Below are 15,817 nucleotides of genomic sequence, written 5' to 3'. Positions count from 1 at the left end.
TGCGGGCTTTGTTCGGCATTGTCCGTGCCCACCTGAGCGCCGCCTTTCCGGGAAGTCGGCCACCGTGGCCACAGCACACCTGGTGCGCGCCAGTCTGCACTCCGTGCGCTCGGTGCCCGGCGAGCCGGAGGGGCACACGCAGGTGAGCGATAGGGGCTCTGCGTCGGTGGGCGGAGGTCAGGTCTGGCTCCCAGCCTTGGTGGCCGCGGAAGGGGACCGCGTTTTACATAAAGGCTTTGAGAACAAATCTGCCTCCACCACACACAAGTCGTGTGTAGGGGTTGCTGTGGCTCCCTGCGTGTTCTCCCTCAGAACCTCGCTCCTGGGTGATGGGAACGCTAGGGGATTTGTCTCGGAGGTGCCCCCATCTTCGAGGAGAAACTTCTGTCCCTCACCCATTCCCCCCTCGCGCCGGGTCTCTCCCCAGCACACCTGGCCCAGCCCTGCTTCCTGCGCTCTACCGCAGAGGCCCTGCCCCTGGCCACCTGCTGAGGTAGGAAAGCGGGCAGGTTAGAAGTCAGACTTGAAAACACTTGGTTTTAGAACGTTTTGCCTTTTCTAGCATGCCATATCATTGTAGTCATAGCTTGTGTAGCTTTTTCAGATTGGCTTTTCACTTTTATGCATTTTTAGTTTTACTCCTGGCATTTTAATGACATCAGAACGAGACAATCATTCATTGACTGATGACACTGGGGAAAAGCTACCGGTGAAAATGCCTTTTGTTAATTATGCTCTCTGTCCCGTGCGGGCACTTTGCAGTTACAAAGCATTTTCACTGTATCCCTAACACCTGGAAGTTAACTGGTTGCAAGGCAGATACTAATTTTTAGTTAAATGAAATTGTATGCAGCTATTTCCATGGAAGGTTCGGCAACACTCTGAGGTATTTAAGAATACCCTTCATATATTATGAATATACATTGATTCTAATTGGGAGGGCTGAAATAGAATTGCTAGTTTTTGTTTTATCCAAGGCTATTTTAAGGTAAACTCAGTACCTTATATGGCTAATGGAGGGCTCTGGGAGTGGACTCTGCCTCTCCATTCCCTGCAGCCTCTGGCTTCAGCAACATGGAAGCCAGCTCCCTGGGGCAGCTGAGTACATTTGAAGTCTGAACTTCTGTTTGCCCTTTCGTGTTCTGAACAGCTCCGTGCAGCTGGCTCCCCTTTTCTCCTCCACTGAAGAACTCCCCGCTGCAGTCCTGAGGATGATTGCTACCCTTCCTTTCCTACTCCCAAGTCTCTGCTCTTGATCTGTTTCCCTATTTCAAGTTAGGAGACTTTACCCTTGACTAGGGGACTTTTGTACTCAGCCTCACGGGATCCTGGCAACAACAGTCCGAATCAAAAGATGGGTGGGGCCGCCCCCCATTTCAGGGGAAAAGAACTTGAGAGACTGAAGTGAAGGAACTTTCCAGAAAGGCTCTTGGCCAGGTCTCCTGCCAGCTGGTTCCATCTGTGCACTGTGCCCTCTTGTCCTGGCCCCGAAGACCTGGGCTGGACTCCAGGTGTGCAGTCTGCTAGCTGTGTGGCCTTGAACCTCGCCTCCTCCAATGCTGTTTCTTCATCTGTGAAAATGGAAACTGTGACACGTACCCTATGGGGTCGTGAGTGAGGGCTGTTAAATGAGATTGTGTTCAATGTGATGATAATCTGTTGCCATCGTTCATTGAGGAAATGACCGACCACTTGGCAAGGACTCGCCCACTGTCTTGCTGTGGAACTGAGGTTCTCACCCTTCCGGAGGTGAAGGGACTGAGGCAGGGCATTGTTACTTGTGGACCAGGCTGTAATTCATTTTCCACTTTCAGTCGTGCATGTATTCTCCTGTACCTCAGACCCCGGGCCCCAAGTCCCAGCGCAGTGTACTTGGGTCCCGAACAACATAAAGCATTTTCAGATACCAGTCAAACATGAAGATTTGTCTGCAGATGTATCCTAGCAGGTCAGAGAGTGTGGGCCCTAGCCTGTGACTTACACCCAACCCAGGGGATCCAAAATGGCATATTGTCCAGTGGTGCTGACTTTTGGTTTTCCAACTGAAAATTTGCTGATTCTTTTAGGGGAAATCATGACCCTTCCTTAGGTGGTTCACTCCCTTGCTCACTCGCTCTTTCTTTTTCTTTTTTGCTTAATTTTTTGAGATGGGATTTCACAGTGTTGCTCAGGCTGGTCTTGAACTTGTAGGCTCAAATGATCCTCCTGCCTCAGCTTCCTGAGTAGCTAGAACTGGAAGCATGTAGCACCATGCTCAGCTCTCCCAGAAAGCTTTTAAAACATTCCATAGCTAGGCATGGCTTTGCATAACAGTAGTCACAGCTACTATGGGAGGCTGAGGCTGGAAGATGCCTTGAGCCCAAGAGTTTAGGACCAACCTGGACAACATAGTGAGGCCCTATCTCAAAACAAACAAAAACCCCACTCTTCCTAGCATATTAAAGTAGAAATGGGTTGTCCACTTTCCTTGGCTCTCTGGGCCTGAGCCAAATGTCTCACCAGTGGACAAGGGAGGTGATTATTACAGTGAAAGACAGCAAGAACTTCCCGGCCAAAGACTTTGACCTCCCTTTTCAGGCTTCCTCTTCAGGTAGTGCTGCCCTTGCAGGGGGCTCAGATTCCCATCCTGTTGATTTGGAGAAGGCTTCCAAGGGCTAATCTAACATTCAGGGTTGGAATTGCATTTTCTGAGGCAGTGGAAGTGGTTTTCTTTTTCACCCTACTCTCCATTTCCGATTGTTGAGGAGAAGGTGGGCATTGTAGGGCCGAGCTGCCTTCCGCTAACACAGATCCAACCCTTCTTCAAAAGCAGTCTTTTGGCTTTCGTTTCTCGCTGCGTCGTGGGAAATGCAATCTCCAACTCCTGCGCAGAGGAACATGTTTGTAGCACCCTGCGGCAAACCTCCCTCATCTGTCACAAATGATGCCTGCATATATGGAACCAGGATCCAAGGGCATCAGTCAGAAGACAAGATCGGGGTGGGAGCTGTGAGTCAGTGAGGAACCCACAAGTTGGGGATAACACATGGGCTTAGCATGAGTAATGGAACAGAAAGGAAGGAAGATGAGGATCCAGGTGTCTTGTAATGGAAAGGTTTGACCAGAGGCTCTGGAAATCTTCTCCCATCAAATGCTTCAGAGTGGGAGTTACTGGCAGGCATTAGCCGGTGGAAAACATCAGGGTGGCAGACGTTTAATTATGTGTCTGATCTCCGTTCCTGCTCCCAGCCCCTTTTCTTCTGCAGCCTGGACTTCTGCCAGAGTGTTGCCTTTGCCCCCAGCCTCAACATCTCTCCCTTGTTCAACCCTCTCCCAGAGTCTTTTCCCAGAATCCAAAAGGCGAGGGATTGAATAGATCACAGGGAGCCAGAGAGAAGTCTGTGCAGCTGTTGCGACATGGGCCAAAACACTTAAATTCCCCAGGCCTCAGTTTTCTTGTCTGTGAAATGGGGATAATATATCCTTACTGGCTAGCCGCAAGGATTGGGAAAGACACAAATGTATGAGGCCTGGTGCCAAGCATGCAGTAAATGCTCACTAGATGGTAGTAATTGATGTTTTACACTGGAATTCATCCCTGTAAAATCTATTGAGTAGGGTGGTGCAGACCTGCAGTTCCATCTACTTGAGAGGCTGAGACAGGAGACTCACTTGAACCCAGGAGTCTGAGGCCAGAGCCGGTGGCATAGTGAGAACCTGACTCAAATAAGCAAACAAAAAACTTCTCCAGATATGGGGCAGGATTTTCAATGCCAAATTAGCATTGTAAGAAAGTTTTGATTATGCGTTGAGAAGAAAATATTCGGTGTTTGAGATGATTGGGTGGTAAGAATGCAAATAATACTTTGCTGGCATCGAAATAGCATTTCTTTTATCTGGGTATAAAATGGAACTTGGCACAGAGATTTGCCCGGAAGGATCCCTCCAGTCTTTTATGGTAGCCATCACTATCACAGTGTTTTGTTGACCCTGCAAGTCTGCCTTGCCTTTGCAAAAGACACCAGGCACAAGGGACTAAGACTCGGTCCCTAGTCTTAGGCATTTGCCACTTGACAATCAAGACAAGCATCATGGGACAGCTGTAGTGGGTTGTGAGGGGGGCGCTGGAGGGGGAGGTGCTGCTGAGCTTCCCAAGCTACCACCATCCGATCCAACACTTGAGAGGAAACATTTGACATGTTGCACCCATTTGCAGATTCCCAGCTTACGTTTTTATTTCAATGAGCAAAAATTTAGAAGATTTGAAATGCATTCCGCTGGCCAAGCAGAGGCACAGAACACAGCAAGATAACATTGCTTGGGTTTCTAGGTATGACATGGAAGGGAGGGCCTCTGTTTGCCGGAGTCTATGCACGAGGAAATTCTGTTCTCTTTTCCACTTTATCTTCTTCACAGGGAGCTATGGGAATCCTTGTTTTACAAATGATTAACAGGCCTGAACCTCAGGCTCCTGCCGGCACCCAGGGACAGAAGCTGTAAATGCCAGGTAGTCACTGTGAAGCCAAGGAATGGATAGCATTGAGAGGTCTTTCCCTCCGCCTGTGTCCCTGCCTGACTCCCCAGCAAGTGAGGGCCCCGTCCTGCACCGTGGTGAGGTATAAGGAAGCATGTACTTGGGCGAAAGGAAGTCTCAAGCAAGCCTTGCTGCCATGCGCCCAGGCTGGAAACTGGCAGGAAGCTCCTGAGCCCCTCAGCAGGCCAGCATCCTTCTGGGCCACCTTTCTTCTCCCTCAGATCATGCTGGGGTGCTCCTGCTGTCCTCCCTGTTAAACCTTGTCCATCTGTTTTTTCATTTAGGCTTGGTCAAGACTCTAGCCTCAGTCATCGGAAGCAGGGCAACTCTGCACAGAGACTCAGCCAGTTGGGATATTTGATTTAGTTTGTTTCAGAACTGTTTTTGAAATCCAGAGCGCTGGACTTAGCAACGTAAGGTCCAACTATCTAGGCCCATGACAGGTGGAGCAAATGGGCTTTTTAAAACCAGAATACGTCTTAGCAGCCTCTGGTCTGACCTCCTTGTTTTGCAATTGAGAAACTGCAGCCCCTTGCAAGGTCACAGGGCATCTGGTTGAGAACTAGGGTCCCTGGATTGGCATTCCAGGCTGTGCCACCGTGAGGCAGGTGTGGTTCCTGCCCAGGTAGTGTGTACAGATGGGCCAACTCGGGATGAGTGAATTTCTTCATGTCCTTGGTTGGGTCATTTTAAACTTTTCTGTAAATCAGAAGGAGCACCATTTCCTGGGTAACTTCAGTCTTCAGTGCAACTGTCGCTCTCTGCCTGTTCCACCAGTTTTCTGAATGGGGAGACATCCTGCAGAGGTGCTGGAGCCCTCAAGCAAGTGAAGGATTCACTTTAGTGCAGCTTACATTGAGGGCACTTTGTGAGCTGCTGGAGATGACCAGGCATCTTCTGCTTGTGTCTTGGAGAACTTAATGTTCCTCGGTGGAGGTGGGACCCCCAAAGGCAGCGACATACACGAAAACTTGGTGCTCCTGTTTTCTGAGGAGATGGAATCATTGCTGACTTAGGTGTGAAAGGGGATTTTTAGATTCGGGTACCTCAATTTGAAATGAGTTTCCCTTAGAAGCTGCACTCTTGTGGTAGGTTAGGGATTGACCACTTTTCCTCTTGGTCTGGTCTGTAGAAGCTGGGACTCTCCTGGAATCTTTCAGTATTTACCTCTCCATGGGTTTTTTCTTCTGCGAATGAGCTCCTGAAAGAATGTCAGTTATTTATTTGATGGAAGGAAAATTTAGGAAGACATGCAAGGGGCATTGCCACACTCTTCTCAAGTCTTTTTAAATAGGCAGAGATGGCCTTTGAATGGGATTCCAAGAGGGCAAAATCTGGAATTTCTAAAACCTATTAACATATTCTTAGGTTTTTCTTGGTAAATTGTACTGGCAAGAAGTGTCTTAATTTTTACTCTGCCTCACTTCTTTCTGTCCTTACATATTGGCTTGCTTCAAACTGAGACTGCCTGAATTGTACATTATACCTGTGAGCATACCTGGGCCTCACAGCTAAAATTAGAAATAAGCTCCAGGTATTTCTTTTAAAAATCAAAGTTACTTCTGTCTCACTGGTCTGTCCTTTATTAGCAGCTTCTGCCTTTTAATGCATTCCTTAAATGTGATCAGTAACGAGGGTCCATGGATTGAATTTTACTTACATGAGAAGGATCTTCAGGTTGTTATAATTACTATGTCAAGGAGGGGCCTCCACCATCCTGCTTGTGGCCTGGAAAAAGACAGGTAGTTGTCATCTTTGCCATTGAGATTTGGGCAGCTCACAGGACTAATTGCTGATGCATTTTTTCCTCTGTCTGGCCCTGTAGCTCTCTATCAACATGCCCTCTTTCCTGTTGCTGGGAGCCCTGTGCACCTTCCTGTTTTCCAGAGGTAAGAGTTTTTTGGTGGGGAGTGAAGTATTTGGGGTGTGGTTTGCTTCAAATCCTGTTAACTTTTTTTTTTTGAGCTATATCCCCAACACCTTTTTGTATTTTTGAGATGAGATCTTAGTTGCCCAGGCTGAGCTCAAACTTGGAATCTTCCTGTCTCAGCTTCCCAGCGTGCAGGGATTACAGGCAGCCACTGAGCCCTTCTGCCAGGGTCCAACTGGTCCTCTTCCAGACCATTCTCCATGCAGCCACTGCCAGATGCAAATCTGATCATCTTGACTCTTATGCACCCCCACTGCATGCTTCTAAGTGACTTTCTGTTCCAGTCCTATCTCATGGCCATCTTGAGTCCCCAGTGGTACCTGCTCTGCCCTTTGTATGGCAGCTCCTGCTCTTCTAGTCCTGCCTGGTACCTTTGCTCCCTACCTTCAAAGAGAACCCCATATTGCTGTATTGGTGTTCCTTGTAATCATAAAATCCATGAACCCTACTCACAGTGAGATGGGATTCCTCCTCCTGGTTCCTTCTTGATCTCTTTCCATAGCCTCTTAAACTCTCATTCCCTCATCTAGCCCTGCCCTTGCCTGCTGCTGAGCTCGGCCACCCCACCTTGTTTCCTCTGTGCTTGCTCTGGGTCATTGGCATCAACTTAGCATCCACAGGTGGACTTGTGCCCCTTGATGCCCAACATTTACAGAGGGGCTGGCTTTTCCAAACACCTCCCCAAGGTTACCTGTTCTCCATGCCTCAGGCCATGCGCCGCCAGCAATTCCTTGTTGCTAGCCTGTTACCCCTGCCTTGGAAGTGTATTTTTCACTTTTATTTAAATTTTTTGTGTGTGTTGGGGGTTAAACCTAGGGCCTTGCACCAGCTAGGCAAGCACTTTGCCACTGTGCTGTCTCCTAGACCTAACATCTTTTGTTTGAATTGTTACTCATTGCTGATATACCATGAGTACTATTATTATTTTATTGCTCATATATCATTATTTATAATTTTATAATTTTTCATGTGGTATCAGAATGTGCAATGTATCCACGGGCTTCCTACTTGTCTTAGTGACTTTCCTTGTCCCCGAGAAACAATACCTGACACCCACAACTTAAAGAAAGAGAAGTTCATTTTGGCTCACATTTTAGCACATAGTTGGCTGGCTCCAAGGCAGGACAGCATGGCACAGGGGCATAGCAGAGGAGTAGCTGCTCACTTCATGGCATCCAGGAAGCAGAGCGCGTAAAGGGAGGAAGTAGGCAGGGAGAGCTAGCCCAGCTCACACCCCCTCCATCTGCTTCTTCTACCCAGGGCCAGCCTCCTAATATAATGTCTGGCTGTAATGCCCCATCGCCTTTCGAAAGCCACACTTGTGAGCCCATGAGGCTTTGGTGGAGGGGGCCTCTAGATCTAAACCGTAGCTCCTACTCCAAAACATGTGGCTCTTCTATTAATTGCATTGAACAGGTGCATCAGCATTTACTCAATTCCTTTCTGTTTATCTCGAGCATTTCTCTAGCACAAGGCACCCTGAAGAGGCTGGCCTTAATCCATAATTTACCTTCTCTAGAATTACTTTTGCTTCAGATCCATTTTCAGTTGTGATATAGGGTCCAAGGAGGTGATCATTTTTATGACTTAATTCAATGTTAAAAATATATGTTAAAATATATTAAATGTTAAAAATATATTAATGAAAGATAGATTGACACTAATCCTCTTCAAAATACTCCTCCTCCCGTCAGCAAATAATGATCGTTTAAACTTCTTCCCTTCCTGTCTTTATTGCTTTAATTTCTTTCTCTTGTCTAATTGCTATGGCTAATGTTTCCAGAGCTATATCGAAGAGGAGTGGTGACAGTGGGCATCCTTGTCTTGTTCCTCATTTTAATGTGAAGGTTTTCAGTTTTTGGCCATTTAATATGATGTTGGCTGTTGGTTTTTCATAGATAGCCTTTATTAAGTTCAGGTATAGACCATCTATTCCAATTTTTTGCAGGGTTTTTATCTTGAATGGGTGCTGAATTTTTTAATGCTTTTTCTGCATCTATCGAGAGGATCATGTGGTTTTTGTCCCTGACTCTGTTAATATAGTGTATTGCATGTATTGACTTATGTATGTTGAACCATCCTAGCTTCCCTCATTGTTCTTGTCCCTTTTTGAGTAATTCTGGAAATCTTTTGTGAATATCTTTGTAAAGTACGATAAAAAATACAGTAAATGCTTCTGCCAAGAGCCATCCCATGGAAAGGCAGGCTTGTAAAAACATTATGGTATGTTGGCACCCACCTTAGTCACTGGATCTGGCACCTTGTGACTTCTGGCTCTTCCCCAAAGTCAAAACGACCATGAAAGGTAAACACTTTGAATCCGTTCAGGACACTAAGCTAGCTACAACAGCACAACTAAAGATACACTTAAGTTTTCACATTTAAAATGGCATATCTCGTGGTTTGAGCTCAAGCATTCTGTTACATTCCCCCAGTGCTTTTCTGTGAATCTGTTTCTTCTGTGAATTGCCTGTTCATATGCAAGGTGGATTTTTATAGCGGATGTTTTTGGTGAGGGGCTTACAAGGGTGTACATAGCTCCATCCTTGTACAGGCAGAGCATCCCACCAGTGGAGGACACAGTTATAACAACTAATTAGGGACAAGAGTCTAGAATTATAGGCTCTCCTTAGCTCCCTATATGTTTGCTTTGTTTTCCTTTTTCAGAGATGGTATTGAACCCAGGTTGTCACTCATGCTAGGTAAATGCTCTACCACTACTAAGGTACCACCTGAGCCCCTTCCATGTGGGTATAATCTTTGTCTTCAACATTTCCAAATCTGATTTCAAAGATACCTCATAGAAGTTGGGTAAGAGGGATGTTTCTTTGTGCTGTCATTGTGGCAATCTTTGAAGTACAAATATCACTGGGCTTCTCCACATTTCTGTTTTCTGCGCTGCCGGCACCTGATTCTGGTCACATAACACAGAGGTAAAGATTCCTCTCTGTTCCACCTTGTCATGACTGCTTCTGGTGTCTTCTCTCCTAGTGCCCCCATCCCTCCCTCTTCAGGAAGTCCATGTGAGCAGGGAGACCATTGGGAAGATTGCAGCTGCCAGTAAAAGTAAGTAACTTTTACTTATCCTTCCAGACACCCATTCAGACGCCTGGGAGATAGACCCGGAGGAGCCCATGTTACTTCTATGAGCTTCCACCCCATTCCCAGCTTCCTGCCTTCTGTCACCACTTTCACCTTCATCAAACAGGGGTCTCACCAGAATACTCTGCTGGTAACAACCCCTCTACGCCCCCCGCCCCCACCATCTTGGTATTGAGGATTTAACCTAGGGCCTTCACAGTAAACTGTGTCTCCAACCCTTTTTAAGTTTTTTTTTCAAATTTGAGGTAGGGTCCCACTGAGTCACTAAGTGCCCAGGCTGGTCTTGAACTTGCTGTATTCCTGCCTCTACCTCCCAGAATGCTAGAATTACAGGCATGCACCACCATACCCATTCTCTGTAAATCTTTTCTCCTAAATTTCATGGCCTGCACCTCAAGGCCCTCTGCTACCTGACTATTGTCCACCAGCCACGTCATCTCCCACAATAATTCTCTTCTTCCTTTCTAGTCAGCATCCCTCCATGTGCTCAAGCCACATCAGCATTCCCACACATTGTGCCCATTCCTTCCTCTTTGGAGAAAAACCTTCATCATCTCACAGCTCCAGTGAGGCCCTCTGGGCGCCATGCTTCTCTGGCTACTGCTCCCTTCCTGCCTCCTGGGAAGGTCGGGGAGTCAGAACACTCTGAGTTAGATTTCCAGCTCCACCACTTTCGGGTACCTTGGCCCTAGGGAAGTTACTGACCCACTCTGTGTTCTGCTTTCCTCATCTGTCCAGGCGAGCGAAAAATAGCAAATCTCCTTAGGATTCAGGTGAGTATTTCAATGGCAGGTGTTGGTCAGCTTTTCATTGCTGTTACCAGATACCTGAGGAGAACAACTTAAAGGAGGGCACGTTTATTTTGGCTCATGACTTCAGAGTTTCAGTCCATGGATGCTTGGCTCTGTTGCTTCTGGGTCCATGGTGAGGCAGAATCAGGGCAGGGAGCATGTGGTGGGGCACAGCAGCTAACCTCATGGAGGCTAGGAGGCAGAGAGGGGGAAAGAGAGATGACGAGGCCAGAACAAGATACAATCCCCAAGCTCACACCCTCAGTGGTCCATTCCCTTCAATTAACCCATCACCTCCCGAAATCATCAATGTCATCAGTTTATGATCTCTTCAGTGGATTAATCCACAGATGAAGTTAAAAGCCATCAAGGTCCGATCACTCCTTTAGCCCTACCCCCTCACATTACTGCATTGGGGATCAAGCCCTCTTTGGAGGATGCATCATAATTAAACCACAACAGGATTGGTAATTGCTAAGAGGTTCACCGTTCTCTTTGAGATGATGCAAAATGTTCTCCAGTTGACTGTGGTAATCAGGGCGTGCATACGTGAACATACTAAAAAAACTGAACTTGCCAAGTGTGGGGGTACGTACTTGTAATCCCAGCACTCCAGGAGACTGAGGCAAGACGATTGCAAGCTGGAGCCCAATCTGGGCAACTTCTCTGCTTAGCAAGACCCTGCCTCAAATTAAAACATTAACAAAGGGCTGGGGTGTGGGTGAATGCAAAGGCCCTGCGTCCCATCCTCAGTACCTCAAAAGCAGACAAAAACATTGACTGTACATTCGGGTGGGGGAGCTTGGTGGTATGGGAGTGATTTTCAAAGAAGTGAAAAAGCAGTAACTGGTCTCAGTGTGGCTGTGAGTTAAATCAGTGCATCTAGACCGTCTTGGGTGGCACTAGAGTGGAGGAAATGTGTATGCGGTGCTGGTGTTACGCTCGCTCCTTGGCTGTCTGGGTAGCAGGGCCTCATCAGGAGGCCTAGGTCCTGGACTAGGTGGGCTGGCCTAGGCCACCCTTCTCAAAGAGCTCAATTAGCATGGATGAACTTGGGGCTCCAAATGGGCTCCGGCATGAGTCTTTGCAACATGGAAGAATCTAGCTCACCCACACCTGTCTCACTCTTCCTAGTGATGTGGTGCTCAGCTGCCATGGACATCCTCTTCCTGTTGGATGGCTCTCACAGTGTTGGGAAAGGGAGCTTTGAAAGGTCCAAGCACTTTGCCATCACAGTCTGTGATGCTCTGGACATCAGTCCCGAGAAGGTGGGTATGTCTCTTCTATCCTTGTATTTGGGCATCTTTGTTTGCAAGTGACAAAAACCCAATTCTAAACAATGGAGAGGACTTACAGGCAGTGGAACTGGAAGTCCAAGGGGCAAATTCTAGTGTGGCAGCATACTTGGGGCCAGTGGATCCCCTCTTTTTCTCCCTTCTATTGTGCTTTTTTTATTTGACTTCCAGGCAGATTTTCCTCACATGGCAAAGATACCCTGCATTGTCCTTCAAGCTAGTGTTAGCAGGAAAAAGAAAGTGGATTCTTTCCTTGTAGATCTCAAAGAATTCCCAGGAGCATTCCAATTGGGCAGGCGTAGGTCACATGATAAGCCTTGGCCAATCACAGTAGCAGGAGAAGACCCTTTGGTCAGACCTGAGCCAAGAGTTCATACTTGTTTTGGGGCTAAAGAGGGTTCCCCATTGGAAACAGAGGCTATGTTTGCAGAACAGTAGGAAAGGTGACACATCGAGCAGAGTCTCAATACACTGCCCTTTCTGTTTCCTTGAAAAGATCCCCTCCTGACTGAGAATCCAGACAGCATCTTCATTTCTTACTCTTCCCAGCTTTAAATAGTAAGTCCTAAATATCAGCAGAGTATGGTATATATAGCTTTTGTTTTTAAAGGGGACAATTTTGAGCAACCCAACAGAAGAAGGGGCAAGGAACACTGACATTTCCCAGAAAGTGAAACCCAAATGGCCTGTGGGAACCTCCCTCAGAGCAACAGCCGACCTCCCACTGACAATGCCATTTTTGGGAAAAATTCGAAGTTTGCTGATCTGTGCCATTGGCAAATCCCTAAGAGACTGGTGTTCTCATCATACTGACAAAGGCTTGGACCCTCGGACCAAGCCATTCTACTGCTAGGGATTGATTCTACAGATACTCCCAACCATGCAAAATAACATCCACATAGTTATACAGTGCCTTACAGTGTTACTTGTAATTGTAGAAGATTTCAGGAAACCCAAATGTGCATCGATCGGGGCCCAGGTAAATCTGTTATGGTGACTTCATATAATGAATCATGGGGCAGCTGCTGAAAGTGAGTAAAAGACATCAGAGCAAATTAAATGTAAAAATTAAGGTTCAAATGGCCTGGAGAATATGTTACCTTTATGTGAAAATGAAGGGAAATGAATGAAATCTGTATTTGTTTGTGTTTGTATAGAGAAAGGGAAGGCTAAGGACAGTGGTTCCTATTGCAGAGAAGGAAGGGAGCTAAGCAGGTAAAATACAAGTCAAGAGGGGGACCTAGCAATATAGACTGTTTTATACTTTCTGGAGTTTGAACCATCTGAACTTACCCCAAAATTAAATACAAGATTAGGAAGGGCATTCTGGTCTGGAAAGCCGTAATTATTTGAATGAGAGACTAGGTACATATAGGTTGAGGAAGGAAGTGGTTTTCCAACGTGTCTTTCCTGAGTTAATCCTAGTAAAAACCTGTAGGGTTTAGGAACAAACATGGCTTTTAACGAGGGCCAGGTTTTCTCCAGGGTGGCCTGTCGTTTGGGGAGTGTGAGCACATTCCTCTAGGACGCCAGGAAATCTTGCAGTCATCTGCAGACACCACAGCAGACTTTATTCTGTCCAAGCACAAGCAGCCCAGAGGTTCTGACCGTGATCTAAACCAGCATGGCCATCAAAAGGGCCAGGGCAGAAGACTACTGAGTCTCTATCCTCTCCTGCACAGGGCTTTTCTTTTAAAGTGACTCCTAATGAAGTTTACTTGTGATTCCTGGATGACGTGGCAAAACATCAAATACTGTTTACCTTGGTATTAATGTAGTGTGTCCTGAAATGAGTGGTGTACAGACCCCAGAGGTTGGCAAGTTGGAAGAGAAGAGCTGTGTGAATTGCATGTTTTGCAGGGGAGGAGATGGCCTCGGGAAGAAACGCTAAATGACTGCTTAGGGTCACACAGCAGTGTCAGGCAGGGGCTAAGTGTGGAAGACTCAGAGCTCTTAATCCTCATCCCAGGACTTGCTCCGTTAAGGCCCCGAGTCACTCCTGGTAGATAACCTCTGAGCTAGGGTGAGGTACTGGCATTGGGAACTCACACCCTGCTCTCACAGAGCAAGTGGACAGCCAGCGGTGTGGCAGTGTGGAGGAAGGTTAATGGACTGTAAGAAAAATATGTTGGGTGTCTTTCTGATGCTGTTAGGAGCAGATGATCAGAGTTTAGGAAATTTAGCCCCAGTGTTGCTGGATCACATCTAGTGGCATTAAGCTCTAGGGCTGATTTTTAGGCTCGATATTGGCAAAATAGAGCTCATCACAGAGCCCGGATAGGGACACAGACCTCCATGTAGGAAGAACCCTGATTGTCATTTTCATGCAAAAGAGTGAAATATGGCTCTATTTTATTGAGAGGGGCAGAATCTGGGTGTTAATGGTTCGATTTGGGCTGAATTGCAGAAAGATTTTCTTGTATCAGGACATAGAGAGCAAAGGACATGAACAGACTCTTGGCTGCTGTAGCAGGGTTTGTGTGTTGGGGGAGCTTGAGATAGCTCAATCTGACCTGTGGCTTCAGACTTTATTTCTTGTGGTTCTGGAGATGGAACCCAGGATCCCCTGCGGAATCTGCTTCCCCAGCCCAAGGTTTTACGTTTTTACTGCTGCACTTTTGTGTCTCATTTTTGTTGTCTCCAGGTACAAAGGATTTGGTATGTACCTTGTTTTGCTTTCTGTAATTTTAGCCTTCAGGAAGGAAATTTTCAGGAGCTTTAATAAAGGTCTTTTATGGATGCTTTGTTGTTGAGGTGGATTGAAGGTGTTTGAAATCTTCCCCTTAACACTTAAAAGCTGAGAAGTTCACTTCCTGGCTCTAATAAAGGATTGCAGCAGAGATTGCATTGTGCTGAGAAATCTGGGCAGTCTTGCTTCTGAGCATACAGTAAACTGAAGATAAAAGGCAGCTATTTTGCTTCCAAACCACCAATTAAATTAAATGCCTTAACTACTGACTTAGGCTATTTCCTGCATGTTTTGTTTTGAAGTTGTGTCCTTCCTGTTTAACCCCAGTAAATAGACTCAGCTGTTGTTCTTAAGGGAGTTGTTGTTGTTGTTTTAAAGTAATTCATTCACGTGGTTCAATAAAAAGACACACAGTGAAAACATTCATCGGTATATTTTCCATTTGCCAGATCCCCTGCCTTTTTTCTTAAACAGCTTTCTAGAATTGCTTAATGCGGATACAAGCAATATGAGTGCACATTCTCATTTTCCCTTTTTAATAAAAAGGATAGCATGGTCTATACAGCGTTCTACCTCTTTTTACCATCACATTACCTTGGAAATCTGTCTGTACATAGGTATAACTTTTTTTCCCCCTACAGCTCATTACGTCCAATCATGAGCATTTATTGAGGTTTGCTAGCAACACCCCCTACTGGTGGATATTTGCTATTGCAAATTGTATACCGATGTAAATACATTGTTTTGCAGAAGTGTATCTGTAGGATAAATTTCTAAATACCGTGTGCATTTTAAATTTTTAATAAACATTGCCATATTGCCCTCCATGGATGCTACACAAATTAATATTCCTACCAGCAGTGTATGAGAACGCTTATTTCCTTTTGCCTTGCATCTGTTTTGTTTTGTTTTTGCTAAATTGACATGGAGAAATGATACCTTTTTATGAAGAGGTCAAACCTCTTTCCGATAAAGAGCCATTTGTATTTCTTGTTCAGCGATCTCTTTTCATGTTCCATTTTCTTTTCCTATCCCATAGCCTATCTTCTGTTGGGTTGTTGGTCTTTTATATATTAGTTCCTAGGCATTATTTTATATATTGAGGAAACAAACCTTTCATTCCCAACAATAGTTGCAAATAATTTTTCCGTCTTCATTTTTATTGTGTAAAGGTGTGTTTTGCTCTGTAGGAATTTTTAGTTTCTTTTTTTCTTCAGGTAAGTCAGATTATTTTTCTTCAGATAAGTCCTAGATTTCTTTAGGTAAAGTTAATCTTTATAGCTTCTGGATTTTAAGTTAAAGATCTTTTGCGCTTTCAGGTTAGAATGGAATTCTTCCAAGAATTCTTCTAGAATTTTCCTGGTTAGGTTTTTCACATTGAATCTTGGGTCCATTTGCAGTTTATCAGTAATGTACATACAACCGGTGGCTCTGTCACTTGCTTACTAGACCATCGTTTCCCTACTGCATGGAGATGCCTCTTTTTATCCACACACT

The 15,817-nt window shown here is 45.7% G+C and overlaps 1 protein-coding gene across 1 annotated transcript in view; it reads left to right on the top strand.

Annotated features, from left to right (window-relative positions):
* Positions 1-6: 6 nt before the first annotated feature.
* The window catches only part of Vwa2 (von Willebrand factor A domain containing 2), a 41,774-nt gene continuing 25,963 nt past the window's right edge, over positions 7-15,817 (top strand). Inside the window, exons 1-4 of the mRNA XM_010634590.2 lie at positions 7-142; positions 6,339-6,402; positions 9,435-9,509; positions 11,471-11,604. Of these exons, the coding sequence (XP_010632892.1) occupies positions 6,351-6,402; positions 9,435-9,509; positions 11,471-11,604 (261 nt within the window). The 5' untranslated portion in view covers positions 7-142; positions 6,339-6,350. The remainder of the gene's footprint in view (positions 143-6,338; positions 6,403-9,434; positions 9,510-11,470; positions 11,605-15,817) is intronic.

Source organism: Fukomys damarensis, unplaced genomic scaffold, assembly GCF_012274545.1.
Source record: "Fukomys damarensis isolate Sample0158 unplaced genomic scaffold, DMR_v1.0_HiC HiC_scaffold_8, whole genome shotgun sequence".
NCBI classification, from domain to species: domain Eukaryota; kingdom Metazoa; phylum Chordata; class Mammalia; order Rodentia; family Bathyergidae; genus Fukomys; species Fukomys damarensis.
Note: the sequence above shows the minus strand (reverse complement) of the source record. Positions and strands in the feature narration are given on the sequence as shown.